At 42.3% G+C, this 15,261-nt stretch overlaps 1 protein-coding gene across 2 annotated transcripts in view; it reads left to right on the forward strand.

Moving 5' to 3' along the window:
• Positions 1–15,261, forward strand: part of GMPR (guanosine monophosphate reductase) — a 44,593-nt gene that overhangs the window by 4,452 nt on the left and 24,880 nt on the right. For both annotated transcript variants that reach the window (XM_075052107.1, XM_075052106.1), the window contains exons 2-6: positions 1,840–1,959; positions 2,640–2,723; positions 4,277–4,450; positions 10,502–10,583; positions 12,920–13,026. In XM_075052107.1, coding sequence (XP_074908208.1) covers positions 1,840–1,959; positions 2,640–2,723; positions 4,277–4,450; positions 10,502–10,583; positions 12,920–13,026 — 567 coding nt within the window. The remainder of the gene's footprint in view (positions 1–1,839; positions 1,960–2,639; positions 2,724–4,276; positions 4,451–10,501; positions 10,584–12,919; positions 13,027–15,261) is intronic.

The raw sequence follows: 15,261 nt of genomic DNA on the forward strand, positions 1-15,261 counted from the left end.
CTCTGTCCTTACCTCGACCCATGAGCCTTTCATTGTATTTTCTCTCCCCTGTCCAGCTGAGGGGGGCAGTGATAAGAGCGGCTTTGGTGGGCACCTGGTGTCCAGCCAGGGTCAACCCACCACATCCCTTCCCACACATCTGGTACTGGCTGTTTGGAAAACTAGGACACCACATAAACATCTCCAACCCAGTGTGCCATTTCTCCCGTTCTTATAGAACAAAAGCCTCATTAGGGGAAGCCCTGCAATTATCCTTCATAAATGCCTGCAGTTACAGTATTATCAGTTGTGTGGATAATTGCATGAGATCTGTCTGTCTGGCTGGCTAAAGGAAGTCATATATGAGAAGTTGCAGTAAGTGGAGGTGAGAATTGCTGAAAGAGTATCGGCCTTGTGTTCCCTGCATAGCTTTGCATCTTGCGTCAGTCTTTTTTGTAATCATACTTTTCTTCTCTACTTTCTTAAGTTTGTTTGAAAGAGATGTTTTTCCTCCATAAAACTGTAAAACAGTGGTTCTGGTACTATTGTCTGTGTAGAACTGGTTGTGTGGTACTGTGTCTTTTTTTCCTTGGTTCTAGTTAATAAATTGCATTAGAAGGGAGTAAAATACATTGAATTTTCATACTTACTTCATACCTATCTTCTTCATACTATTTTCTCATGTTAGCTGCAGCTGAAATTCCATAAGAATGTTATGTCATCAGTGATGGGTGGAGAATTAGGCCTTCTTGATAGTAAATGGGAAGAAGGGTGAGTCTCCATTAAGATGTATCTTAGCTTGTTCACCAAAGTGACCCTTCCTTTATGAGCTTATACAAAAATGAGAACTTGTTTCATAATGTAACACCGAGGCACCAAGTTCTTTCTCTTGTATAGATCAGTAGTAAACCTCTTACCATATTAATCAATCAGAATGTAGCCGGCAATATGACAGCGCTCAAAATATGTTGTAAATAAATAATCGAAGTCCTAAATTTTTTATATTGCTTCCTTTCTGGTGACAGATTTCAGTTCAGGTCAGGTCTCTGAGTGTTCCTGGATTAAAGCTGAAGTGAGGAGTAATGAAAAATATGAAAGAGCATTCATTTTCACTGTTACTAAAGAGACTAACCTAGTATCTTACAGTTGTACATTTCTTAGAGGGTTTTTTTTCCCCTTTTGAAAGATGCTAAGTAGACCAGTGGGAACTGATCTAAATTTGATATTACCTCTTGTAAATGTAAGGAACAAAATGCCTGATGTTACCATGATCATTTGAGGATGCTGAAGAATAAATAACTTTGAAGATGAGGGCTGACACAGTTCTAGGAAATTAATTTAGAAACTAGCAGCCTCATGGTTTAATAAGCCAGGGTGTGATTGTTCATATTGTATGACAAGAGTGCTGGTACCATAGCCAAAAGTAAGAGCTTGCTTTATTATACTGTCATTTACATTAAAGATTGGGACAAAGCCCTCTATGCCTTGGAGACAGAGGGAGTTCCGGTTCTGACTTCTGTGGAGTCAACTAAGCTACAGTCCTCATTGTCCTTTCTTTCCTTCCTAACCCCTTCTGACTTGTTCCTTTTTTAAAATTTTGATTCTCTGTTTCTTCAGCAAGAACTTTCTTTAACACAGAAAACATTATTTTACTTTTATATTTTCTTTCTTATTTGGAAGGCAGAAGTTGTTACAAAATAAATAAATTAGGTAATAGTGGAATGAAAGGAGGAAGAATGGGAAATATGAGGAAAATTAAGAAGCAGGGTCCAGACCTGCTGTATCTGAAGTCAGTGGCAAAACTCTTGTTAGATTGGAATCAATTACTTAAAACAATGTGTGTCTGTCTATTCATTGCAGGTCGACCTCACGCGCACCTTCACCTTCCGCAACTCCAAGCAAACATACACAGGAATTCCCATTATAGTAGCAAACATGGACACTGTGGGGACATTTGAAATGGCCGTGGTTATGGCAAAAGTAAGTCTTGATTCTCATTTCTGCAACAACTGGGAAGCCACTGGATGACAGTGACCAGCCTTTGTTAATCTTTAGCCATGTTTGTTGGAGAACAGGGGGGAATGAGTTAAAAACTCCAGAACAAGAAGGTGTGATTTCACTGCAAAGCAGCTGTGCTTTTATGCAATACAGTTATCAGAGACGGAGCTTCAGATATAAGATAGTTTCAGTGGAGATGCTTACTGGGAAGCTTCCATCTTGGGTGTAGCTCAGTTTCAGGTAGAGCTTCTAGAGCTTAGTTTTGAGGTCTCTATTGTGCTCCCTTCCAGAAAAAAATTATTAGCTGACAACAGTTTTGAAAGTGTAGGTTACTGGATAAAGCTGCAGCAGTCAGAAGTCACTAGTTAATTAGCCTCTGGCCTCAAGGCTTACCTTAATTTCTTGCAGCGCTTACATATTCAAAATATTGATTATAACTTCATGAAACACATCAGAAACCTGATCCTGAAAGGTAGGCTAAGTACACTAAGTTACTTTTGAAGAGCCTTTTGGAGTTGCCTGGTCTGTTACTTGCTGTTACTGTCTCTTTCAAGCAGGATGAGCCTATACTTAAAATGGGAATTTCTGATATCTTGTTATTCTGCAGCTGAGGGAAAGATGACTAACTTGGACATTAATATCAGTTTTCTTATTTTTGCTAGCATGCAATGTTCACTGCAATTCACAAGCATTATTCTCTGGAAGAATGGAAACTGTTTGCTGCCAATCACCCAGAATGCCTTGAGGTACATTTTCGTACTGTAAATTATTATGGTTTATTGCTTTGTTCTGAACTCACATACACTGGAGTCTCTTGGGAGTACTGTTGTCAAGTGAGGGTTTGGGGAATGAAGATATTTGCTGTTCTTAAATGCATCAAGGGAAGTGGCTTGTCCTGGTTTAAAAAGAATAGCTATGTGAGTCCATTATGAAAGTGCTTGTATTAAGATGCAAAAAAGCAAACTTTATATATGCCTGGAATGGAAACAGAGAAGTATCCTGAATAACGAAGAAGAAAATACTTGGGAATAGGTCCAACGGCTGTGCTTCTGTTGCTCTTGGGGGCTGTGGTAGTGCTGGTGAGAGAGAAGCCCAAGACCATAAATGCTAATAGCCTTCAGTAACCCAACCACAAGCTGGCCCTGCACATCCTCATGCTAGGCAGTCTTTGCTATCAGGTGTGCAAGCGGACGCAGAGCCTGTGGGCTGGAGGGGCCCAGGTGCTGGGCCCAAGCAGGGATGAGCATTGAAAGTTGTGAGAGCATGTGTCCTTCATTTACCTCCTTGCACTAGAGCTCACACTGTGCTACTAGCAGCTGTGCTGCCCCACTTGTTCACAGGGTCCTAGCCTGAACCATTACAGGGAAACACCATTTAGTAAATTTAAACATTGACTTAAGTTCCGACTTTTTCATATCCAGATTTCTGTGTTCTTCTGGCAGACCCCTACACCAGAAAGGCAGTATAAGAGCGTGCCTGGCTGCTTCCCCTCCTCCTCAGAGTTCAGTGTAGTTTTGAAACTTTTTCTGTATACAAAAGAATACCACACAGCTGTATTGTATCTTTACCTGTGGCATATTTTAGAATTATATTATAAAGACTATTGATAACAGTATTGTCCGAAAGCCAGCCTATCACTCAGGTTCATCAGCGTTGCTTTTATGCTACTATAAATACTGACTTGCTCTGTGACCTTGGATCTCTACAGAGGTTTTGTGGGCCAACAGCTGTGGAAACTGTTTTTCTATTGGAAAGAACTCAGAGGAAGACAAAGGAGGAAATCTGATTGTTTTCAATGGTAGCTGACCCCGCTTAAGCAAGGGGGTTGGACTACACAATCTCCAGAGGTCCCTTCCAAACTTGACTATTCTATGATTCTGTAGATCAACGGAGTGTTTGATGAACTTAAAGGCCCAGATTCCACTCTCTGACAGTGCCTCATATTTTGCCACTCTGCCTTCCTGGAAATACACCAAGTTAGGGCTTCTTCTGTGTTTGTGTTAATATGAGTATGGCTAAGCCTTCATCCTTCTCAGGTGATTTTATTTGCCTGTGAGAAACCACTTGTGAATGAAGAGCTCATAAAATGCTAATTTTGCTTTATTTTAGAGCCTTTAAACAAAACAGAAGTGACAGATTGATATTCCCGGGAAGGTATTTATTTCATATTATACAGTATGATTTTTACTAGTTTCCAGCACAAGTCCTCCTGAGACGATGCAGAAAAGGACATACAACATGTGTATTCATCCCAGTTTTTACAAACTACTGCTCCCTTTTGTTCTCCCTGTCTTTCTAGCACGTAGCAGCAAGCTCAGGTAGTGGAAAAGCTGATTTGGACAAGTTAACAAGTATTCTAGAGGCCATTCCACCTATCAGATACATCTGCCTAGATGTGGCAAACGGCTATTCAGAGCACTTTGTGAAGTTTGTGAAGTCTGTCCGTGCCCTGTTCCCACATCACACCATTATGGTAAGTGTGTTGAAAGGGTAGAGGGGGGGTGTGGGAATTCTGTCCAGGAACAGGGCCCAAAGTTTGGTTGGTAGGCATCAGAAGGTCTGTGGTAGCTCCATCAATTTCTGAGTCCTCATGTAAAAAAAGGAAAGAAAGAAGGAAAGAAAAGTCTGACTCAAACTTCTTGTCTTCTAGACAAATACATGGGGACAGATACCCTTCTGAGAATATTGAGGGCAGCCCTAATCATCTACCCTTTCAGTTCAGCAAGATGCTGACTCTGAGCCAAATGGCGACTGTTTAATAACGTGTTGGGATTGTCAGTCTTCCATTGCTGATAATTTCTGTGGGAATGTTCAATGTGTGCTCTGATACAGCACTTTGGTGTTGGCATGGCAGGCTGGGTGCATCCAGTTTTTTTCCTACTCACATCCTCCTTCCCACACCAGATGTGACCTCTAATCATAAAGTGTGTACATTTATTTTGGTGATTCCAAGCTGAAGGTTTGCTGGGGGAATGTGCTGACGTTTCTGGCCAATTGAGGCCAATGGCTGTTTCCATCTATTAGATCACTATGAAGACAGCCGAATGTAGACTAATCCTTGTCTATGATAAGAATCATAGGGGTGTTGTGCAGTTGTGAACAGGGTCATCAGGGAGCAAAACAGTCAATGCTGGGGCTTTTCCTGCACCTTCTGTGATGTTACTATCCCTTCTCTAGAGCACTAATACCATGCTTCTCCAGCCCTTCTGCACTAAGAGTAGCGTGTTTGCATCAGTACAGGACTCCTTGCAGCAGAGCCCTACTGCTCCTGCTTGTTTCCCAGGGCCCTTGAAGAAATGGGTCTGAATTTGTTTCCATGAGAATAGCAGAAATTCTCACATAAGCAGCAGATTCTTAAGGAGGCTACCAGCCTTTCTTCAAGCCAGTGCAGCAAAAAATCATGTGTTTAGGCAACACTTTCTCACTTTTTCATGCCAGACACAAAGCTTCACACATGTACAGTAAATGTGAAATAAAAATGGTCATAAATGTACACTCTGACTTGGTTCAATAGGGAACTGCATGTTCAAGCAGCTCAGGGGAGACTACATTCCTTCCTCCCATGTCAGAGGAAGGCAGTGTTCTTGCCTCTGAATGATGATGGCATTGGAAAATGGAAGTGGGCTGGAATGCCTGTGGGGTTATGAGTAACCATAGGCTAATGAATAGGCATCCTTCAACAGCTCCCAGCAGATGTGGGAACCTTTTTGGTATGGCCATATTTCCCATGGCTTTGGGGAGGGCTTTTGGAAGCATGAAATGATAGATGTGGGTTTTTTGAGCTTCCTGCTCCATGATCACTGCAGTGAGGGAAGGAGGTGTTCCTTGCTTTGGATCTGAAGTATTGTCCCTAGTGACGTGATTACTTCAGTCTCTTTGGCTTGAAGAGTTGTGGGAGGGAGCTTAAACCAGATAGTTAAAAAAAAAAAATCTTCCCTATCAGGAGTGGAAAGAAAATTGTGTGTCATCCCCTCCTCCACCTCCCCACAGACTGCTGACTTTGCTGACTGAGGAGGGAGCTCAACCAGGATGAATTGCCCGGAAGGCACAGGAGGTCAATGTCAAAGTCAGGTATCAAGCCCAGATTTTAGTCCAAGGTCCTTAAGCCAGTCTCATCCACCTCCCACATCTCTTAAGCTACTTGCTTAGTTTCTCTGCTTTGTGACTAAGGTTATTGTTACTTCAAGTCTTATTGTCCTGACATCACCACCTGCTTGAGCACATATACAGCCCTGACATGTTCAGTTGCCTTCTCTGATTGTAGCTCCTTTCTCTGAACATGGTTTAGTATGGTTCATGTTTTTCATCTCCTGCACAGGGATAATTTCCATTCCTAAAAACACGCTAACAAACTTGGGGTGTTCAAAAACCTTCTGTTTTCCAAAGCCTCCAGAGTCTGTGCAGTCCCTGAGTCTCTGATTCAACTAGGGACACACACCTGTAGCCCACTTCCAAATGAGTTTACTTTACACTCTGTGCCAAAATAGCCTTTTGAAGCTATTCCTGGCTGAAATGCAGAAGCTCATCTAGGGTCCTTTTTATGATGCTCTGGAAGACATGTCCTGCTGCTGCCTGTTCTGTCTGCTTTGATGTCTCTGTGCTATGCCTGCAGTATGCTCTCTGCTATCGTGGCTTTCAAACAAAAGGGTTAGCAGTTAAGTAGAAGGTATAAAAATAAAGAAGCTTTCTCATAGCTGAAAGTGATCTCCAGGACCTTGCAGGCTGTCTTGTTTGCTTTCCTCAGCGTGACCATTCATTCCACAGTCAGCTGCAGTTCAGTACATAACAGTAACCCAACCCCGGGTCTCATGGAATGTATGTTCCCAGAGGCCATGTAATGGGTTCAGCTCTGAGGCTGAAAGGTGATGTGCAAAGCATCTGTGATTAACGTAGTACTCTCTGTAGCTGATACTCCAGTGCAGTAACAACCTTTCAAATACATGTTTTTGACTTTTTAAATACTTGCTTTTATAATCACATTACCTTATTTTCTTCTGTCTGGCTCTGACACAAGCTCTTTTCACTCCTGCCTTTCATACTAGTTTACAAAGAAGATCAATTTCTCCGTGGAGCACAAAGGCTAGGGAAGACAGACAGGGGCATAAAGGTACAACATGACTTGCCTTAAGTCACTCATTAGATTGAGGATGGAGGAAGAAGCAGTATTCAAGTCTCCCAAGTGTCTCACAAATGCAGCACTGCCCCCCAGAATCAAGATTAATGGTCCAGTGGGGTGTTTTGCTGTAGCACAGCATCATGTGCTTGGGTTGTGCCTGCTTGCTGAAGTGTAAAGCAAAACTTCAGTTGACATTCATGATGGAGGGTCAGAGCCTTTATATTACAGTAAGCATAGTCCTTATTTATTAGTGTAATTGTAGATGTTAGGGTTCTTCCATTTCACTGGAAGTCTGTTTAGGAAGCTAAGATATCTTTGCCAGCAAGCTTTGCCAAGTTTTTATCCTGAATTTTTCTTTTCGTAGTGTTCTTTGTTCATTATACAGAAGAAACCCTGGGGGGGGGGAGCAGGGAGCATGGCAGGAAGGAAAAGGCTGGGGCAGGAGCACACTTGCAGATGCAGTAGCACCCACAATATGTGGATCAGAGAGGGAGGCAAGCGGAATTGCAAAGCAGGAGCAGAGAGAAACAGCGGGAGCCAGAAACTGTTGCTCCCCTTGGAGTCAGTAGCAGGACTTCTCAGGGCCTTAGTGGAGGCAGAATTCAGTCAGAGAAGGCCATGCAGACTGCTCCCAGTTTATGTCCGGAAAAAGCAGCAGAGTCAATCCAGTCTTGGCATGTCCACCAGGGCTGGGATCTCAGAGCAGGGGCCAGCTGGGATCCCAGGGTAGGAGACAGCGATGCTGCCGAGGCTGTCTTGGGTCAGTCACAATACTGAGTGCAAACACCCACCTGGTATGGCTCAGCCTCGCAAAGGGCATCATCTCTCCATCTTACGGTAAAGCACCCCTTGCTTTGGTGGGTGGGAAGTGTCCTTTGGCAGTATTCCTGATAGTGTGGAGGCACAGACTGTGCTTTCCTCTAGGATACAAGAAGAAAGTTTGAGAACTGTTGTCACAGACACTTCTCCCCAGCTTGATCCATTGCCATTTGCCAGCAGCTTTCAATCAGTGCAGCAGTGTTCCTGTCTTAGTCAGTGTGAGTCGATATTTATAGTAGGCTTTTATGAGGCACAGTATCAAATGCCTGACTGAAATTCAGAGGCACTGCCCTACTGTGTTCACTAATTTTGTATCTCTGTCAGAGAAGCTGTAGCCTTTATAATCCTGTTAGGTGAAATCTTGAGCCCATTAAAATCGGTAGTGAAACTCCCTTTGACTTTTCTGAGGCCAGGATTTCCCTCAGGTCTGACCCACAGTTCAGTTATCCTGGATAGTGCTGGAATGAGCCAGGGTGACGCTCACTTGAAACCTCAGACTGAGCGATGGTACAGCTGAATGTTGCCCTGAGTGTGTACGGCCAGGCCCACAGCCAGGGTAATTTGTTGTAGCCCCTAAGAACGGACAGCACTGAAAGCATGGTAGTTTACCTAACTTTCAGTTGTTACTGATTCTGTTATTTTACTGCCGGGGTAGCAAAGCTAGATTAGCAGTAAGGTAATTACTGGGCTCTATCTCTTTCAAGAAAGCCAGTTCTGCAGCTGATTAGAAATGCATTGGTACATGGGCTCATCATTAAGATGAGCATGGAGCATGGTTTTCACTAATACAATACTCCCACCAATTAGTGTGTTCCCTGACTACTTGCCTGCCCAAATACACTACAAAATGTATTGTCTGTAGTGGCTTCCTTGTACAAGTTCTGATTACTTTACTTGCTTTATATTCTTAGTTAATTTTAAGGGGGTTTCATCACTATAGTCTCAGTCTTTCTATATTAACCTTTTCAGACATTTTGTTGGTTGAAGTATTCTGGCTTTACCTTACAGGTGGGGCTTTCAACAGCCCTTTTGTCTCTATTCAGCTGTCCTACAGGCATCAATGATAAAGCAAGCATTGGTTTCAGTGGAACTAGAGTTCAGCTGGATGTGAGAAAACAGCTTTCTCTGCTCTTCAGCTGTGATACTAGGATCTCTTCACATACCGATAGCTGTGCCTCTCTCGTAGTGGGTTTTTTTTGTGCTTTCTGAGGTCTGCAAAAGGTACCTAAAAGAAGTGAGCCTGTCATCAGCAGGTTGAAGTCTGCTATGTTGAGCTCCACGTCTTCCCTGAAAATTTGTTAAGTATCTGCAGATTCAGAAAGACAGAAACCACTGATGTGTGTACATGCATTCCAGGAAAAAATGTATGCTGGGGACATAAGTGCTTTTCCCTGCTAGGATGAGAATTTTGAATCAACATATGCAGTTCCAACATTCTCTAGCAGTAACTTAACATTAAACGTCTGGTTAGCATTTCTGAAGAGACAGTTTGACAACCTGCTATGCTCTGCTAATAAGAAGACACTGCTGTTTAAGTTAAATACATATTTGATCCCAAATCTCATGGAGCCACTCTCTTTAATACCCGTTCATTCCTGTTTATGAATCTGTGGCATGTACTCCAGTGTTTCACCAAGTTGTAATGTGCTGTGTGTCATACTGCACAAGTAGTCATCTGCCTTTCAGTTGTAAACTGCTTTCTTAATGTTGTAAGCAGCATGCTCGCCATCACCCCACCTTGGAGTATACAACACTTAGTATAATAAATTACCACTGAACAGAAAGGAAGCAGCACTTAGCTGTCAGCACTGTACCTATTATATGTTCTTTATATAATATGGTAAAGAACACAAAAGAGTTCAGGACTTTCCAAGAAGAAGACATCATCATAAACAGCATGCTCTCTACGTCTCTGCAAAGTTCATGCAGAGGGAACCAAGCCCCTTTCTTTCACCTCTGGCATCACCACAACCAAATGAATGTATATGGTTTAAATGCCCTTATTTACATAGTTGGAATGTACATAGCAATTTTGGCACCAACGTACAAAACGACAAGAATAGTACCTTCCTTACTCTTTCAGTACTCAAAATACTAAATCCTAAAGGAAAAAGAGATTTGCCAGGGTTTTGAATAAGATCTGAACATCTTCCCACAAAGTGAGGTAGGCAAATGGGATGGAGGGCTATAAACTGTTCAGGAGGGATAGGCAGGGCAGGAGAGTGGAGGAGTTGCACTGCATGTAAGGGAGAAGTTTGACTGTATAGCCCTTACGGTTAGGGATGATGTGGTTGAGAGCCTCTGGGTGAGGATTAGGGGGATGGAAGACAAAGCAGATATCCTGATGGGATCTTAAGGATCAGGGTTTACTGGACCAATCATGAAATTTGTTTGACTTGAGAATGTACCTGTATGATTCGTTTAATCTCTGTGGCATGCACAACGAACAATATGGTGAACTATGTTCTTCCTGACTCCATATAGTTCAACTTGTAAAAGCTCTGGATAAAACGCTACATTATCATTGTTAGTCTTTAATGCAGTAGTCTTGAAATCTCCCGTATACGTGATATTGTTCCTTCTGTCTAGGCAGGCAATGTGGTGACAGGAGAGATGGTAGAAGAACTTATTCTTTCTGGAGCAGATATTATTAAAGTGGGTATTGGACCAGGTAAGTCAAATCCAGTCAAATAAAGGTGACTTATGGTAACGGTGGAGGAGTTGTTCAGGTGGAACCAGTGTATAATGCTGTTTGCTTGCCCGTTAGGATGCCTAGACCCACTCAGGTCAATAAAGTAACAGTGCCCTTGCACACAGTATATTTAAGAAATACATGGGCAGGGTGCTAGTGTTTCATACTGCATAGTGTTACATATTGCATCTTCTGGCAGTGAAGATGCCTATTATTGGAAGCACTGAGTTGCCTGAGTTGCTGACATTATCACTGATAATAGGTGTTGTGTTTAGGAGCACTTTTTCTAACCTGTTGAAAAGGGGCTGAGTCATCTCAGCTAAAGCTCAAAAGATAACTGTGTCCAGGTATCCGCTTATATTGAGGAACAATAGGTTTCTAAATAGCTTTATGATTTGTGCTCTGTTAAGCTGAGGTTGCCCATCTTGTCAATGTCTTCAAAGATGAAATGGGATTAATTAATTGTGAAGTATGGATAACATTGCCTCTACCTGTTACTGTTGCCTGGGAGCTAAAACTTACATTAATGCACTTATATGTTACCTATCACTGTAACATTCTCATGGATAAATGGGAGGACCCTAAACTTCTTACAGTGTATTTCCCACCTTCCCTAATATTGTTGTCTGGCATATACTGACATACTGTCTTCCCTTTTTTCTTTCCTTTCCTTGTGCATTTCTTCATGTGCTCCTTCCTCTTGTGATTTTCTTAGACTGCAGCTGGGGTCACCATACATGGGCTAGATTTTAAACTGGCTAACACAAGTGCCACTGACAGTACAGCTGTGATCAGCCAATACAGTGCAGGCAGATTGTTTGCTCTACAATGCCAAATAGTTATGGTCCATTAATGGATAATTTGAGCAGGGCAAATGATGTAATAAAGGCTGCAGTTGTGCCCAGGAAGACAGCAATCAACAATAAATACTGCAAAATATATGAAAAATAAACAACAGAGATGTTGTGGTGCAATTGTCACAGGCAAGTTCAGATATAAAAGAAAAATTATTATCGTTTGTAGCCTCAAAGTGGAAATAGTTAGGAGTAAATGCTGTATAGCCCTCCCCGGAGATCTTCATGAACAGATCTGTACAAGTTGACCACCCAAAACTGCAAGTAACAAATGTTCCTCACAGAAGGTGAGGTCTTGAGGCTCTTTACCAGATAATGGTCCATCCTGTGGAAAATAACAGTGATTTATTATAAAGCATTGCATATATAAGTACATACACTGTGGAGATTATTTCAAAACTGTTTTTCTTCCTACTTTGCAGAAATATTTCTCAGTATTTTCACCTTGTCAGTTATTTAAAAGTTCTTTGGAAACTTTTACTTTACTGGGAGCTTGAGTATACCTGGATATCAGCTGGGTGAAGGGATCCAGATTTTACTGCATTTGGTTTAGAATCTGTTTTGAAATTGTTATAAGACCTGGCCTGGCAAAAAGCACTTCTCATTTTGACTCTTAATTTGAGGAGAAAAATAGAGAAGATATTCCAAAAGATCTATAGCCATGTTACCATGTTGAACTATAATTGAAGTGGGTTTTTTATATTTATGTATATACCTTTATTTTTATATATACATATATACATGCACCATGTATGTGTATAAATACTATAGTTTAATAGTCAGATATAATTAGTATATTTTCTGTAATAATACACTATACAGCTTTCTTATGATTACTTATCTCATTTTTTAAATGCTGTGTGCTGATTTGCTTATATTCCCAACTTTTGCAATCAACCAAATATTTCTCCTTTAAGTATTAGGCAAAAGATGTGTTTCTCTCCCTTGTGGAAAATTGCCACAAAAAATAAAATAAAAGCACAGGTTTTCCCCAAGAATTGTTTTTAAAAACGTATGTAGAAAAGAGATAGAGATATTTATTGAAAGAAATATTCAGGTATTAAATGCTGCTGCTGAGTCTCAACAGGTTGTGACTCTGGTCCTTTTGTCCCCCTTCCCTTCAGGCACCTCAGTCAGATTTGCTTTCTCAAGATGCAGTGATTCCCTCACCAGGAAGCCTTACTGATGAGACCTAAACTGGGAATTGTGGCCCTGCAGAAGAAAGGGGGGATATTAGTCAGCTCAGTTACAGCTCCCATGAAGTGGTGTGATAGCATTTCAAAACTCAAGTTCCTATGTGTTCCTTTTATCCGTGAGAAGCCAGCATTGGCAATAGAGACTTCTTGAGGGAAAAAAATAATACGGTTAGAAACACATTTTTTCCACAAGAAAAAGAAAACAAGCTGTATCTTTTCTGTCAGCCTAATGGGCTATGTTTTTTCCTCTCATTCTCTTGTCTAGGTTCTGTGTGTACCACTCGGATTAAGACGGGGGTGGGCTATCCACAGCTAAGTGCTGTTATTGAGTGTGCAGACTCAGCACATGGTTTGAAAGGACATATCATCTCTGTAAGTAAATGTCATCTACTCTCAGATTCCCACTGTGCAAATCGTTGTGGAACAGGAGAATCTAACAGTTCAGTACCCTGCATGTTAAAGGCTATCCTTCGGTCATCTCCAGTTGACCTCTACACTAGCTCCTAGGGTAGTCAGTGGGGATTTAAATGTAAAGAGACCAACTCCCTCTAATGTTTGAAAAGACTTGGGCACCTCACTCCTGTTTGTGCCTTTGGAAAGCTACTTCTTGCTCCTGAATGGAGTAAGCCATTATGTGAACAGAATAGGAAGCTTGGTAGTGTTTTCACATTGAAGCAAACAGTAATTCCTATGAAAGATTTCTGAAAAATGAGTGAAACGTAAGCATGGCTTTCCCCAGAGAGTGGGACTGAGAAACAGGCAGGCGGTGGAGGGGAGTACAAGGTACAATGATATAAGCCTGTCTGTGCCATAGTAGCTGAGTTGCTTCAGATAGCGTCCTCATAGAACTGTCTGTGCAGGGGCAGGAGCGTTTCAGAGGTGGCTCTGTTGAGCATAGCTGGCATGTGAGCCACTTATGTTCTCACAAAGCTCTGGGGAAATAATGAGCCTGTGGAGAAAAAAGAGCGTGTATCTGTGTTGCCTGCTAATGGCAGCTTCCACTCTACCAGCAAGACCGGATTCATCTCACACAGAAAAGGTATATCTGTAAGCATGGCCTCAGACTGAGCCAGACTGCAGCCTACAGCACCCAAAGGCCCTGTGTGTGTGCTTAGGCATGCCCAGCCTGCCAGTGTGCTCCTGACTGTCAGGCTTGCACAGTCTCTGCAGGCTGCCTGTGAGGCAACTGGTAATCAGGAAGGCATAGGGGCTAACCAGCTGCTGTGCTCACGGGTACCCTCACAGCCAACAGTCTCCCTCTGCGGCCCTAGAAGACCACATACTGAATTTTAGATCTACTGCCCAGTGAAATCACTGGAAGGCCCTGATTTGTTTGACCAAGTTGTGACTAGTATCCATGTGAGGAGCGAGGTGTGTTGTGTTGTTGAGGAAGGAGGGGAGAGGAGAGCAAACTGTGGATGGGCAAAGGGTTTGACTGTATTTCGTGGAGCTGTGGGTATAATGGAGCAGGAAAACAAGCATGTGTTACAGTTGGATCCCTCTTGCTCTTTATTGTTAATGCATATGCATTACCTCCTCTCCATGGCTCCCCTAGATGAATTTTGCAGAAAAAAGAAAAGCAGTCTGTGATTTTATGACTTGGGCAGTATTACAAATGTTTATGTCTATAGCAGACAAGAGAACATGTGTGCAATAGAGCATGAAAGACTGACTCATTACTATGAAGGCTGGATAACTATAGGTGTCATCCTAGCAGTGGTGCTCAGAGACCCATCCTAGTTTTGCAATAATCATTTTCTGCTAGCAACCCTCAAAAGAACGTTATTATCCTGATTTTACAAGAAAACAGGGAGTGTGTATTTAGACTGTTGAAAAATGAGATGGTTCTGTGCTATTCCTCCTCTCCTTTCCTGCTTTGGGGATGGATCGCTTCCTGACCTGCTTAGGTCATACTGGTTTCAGTGAGCCCACACCTAACAACCCCCTAGCCATTACAGGGGGAGTACAGGAGGGCAATTTAATACCTGTCTGCTACAACATCTGGGCCAAGATAATTACCTTCAGCTGTAATTGGGGTCTCTAACACCACTACAACTCCACTCTGTCACCCAAGCTAAGGGGACTAATGCAAGGGTGAGGATATTATGCCTGAATTCTGCAGCATTCAGATAGGTATTGGTGTGTTTATTGGGGAAAGAAAAGGCTGGACTTCATGGTTGTGGCCAGAGCTCTGACAAGAGTATCACAAAAGAGAAGTATCCTCCTGAGGGAAGAACACCATATGGGAGCAAGCCTAAGTATATAATTGGGTCTAGTGGCAACAAGTATACATGGCATCCCTCAAAATGTCTCACTACTGTCTTTATGTAGATTCAGGAAGGGGCACACCCTGCCTGAGCCAAAGGAGACCTCTACAGTCAGAGTATTACCACAGCTATCTACGTCAATTTTGCAGGACAAAATATGTCCAGCAGTTTTTTGTTATATTGATCTGGAACTAGCAGGAAGGATGTGAGAAGATTCAAAGCCTACCACCTATCTTCATGTAGATTATAGCTGATGGTGTGATATGGGTTAATCCCCTGGGGTGCTTTCTTGCATCCACTTCTGTCTTGTCCAGTACCTTCACTGAGTTGTTCCTCTTTC

Source organism: Buteo buteo, chromosome 20, assembly GCF_964188355.1.
Source record: "Buteo buteo chromosome 20, bButBut1.hap1.1, whole genome shotgun sequence".
Taxonomy (NCBI): Eukaryota; Metazoa; Chordata; class Aves; order Accipitriformes; family Accipitridae; genus Buteo; species Buteo buteo.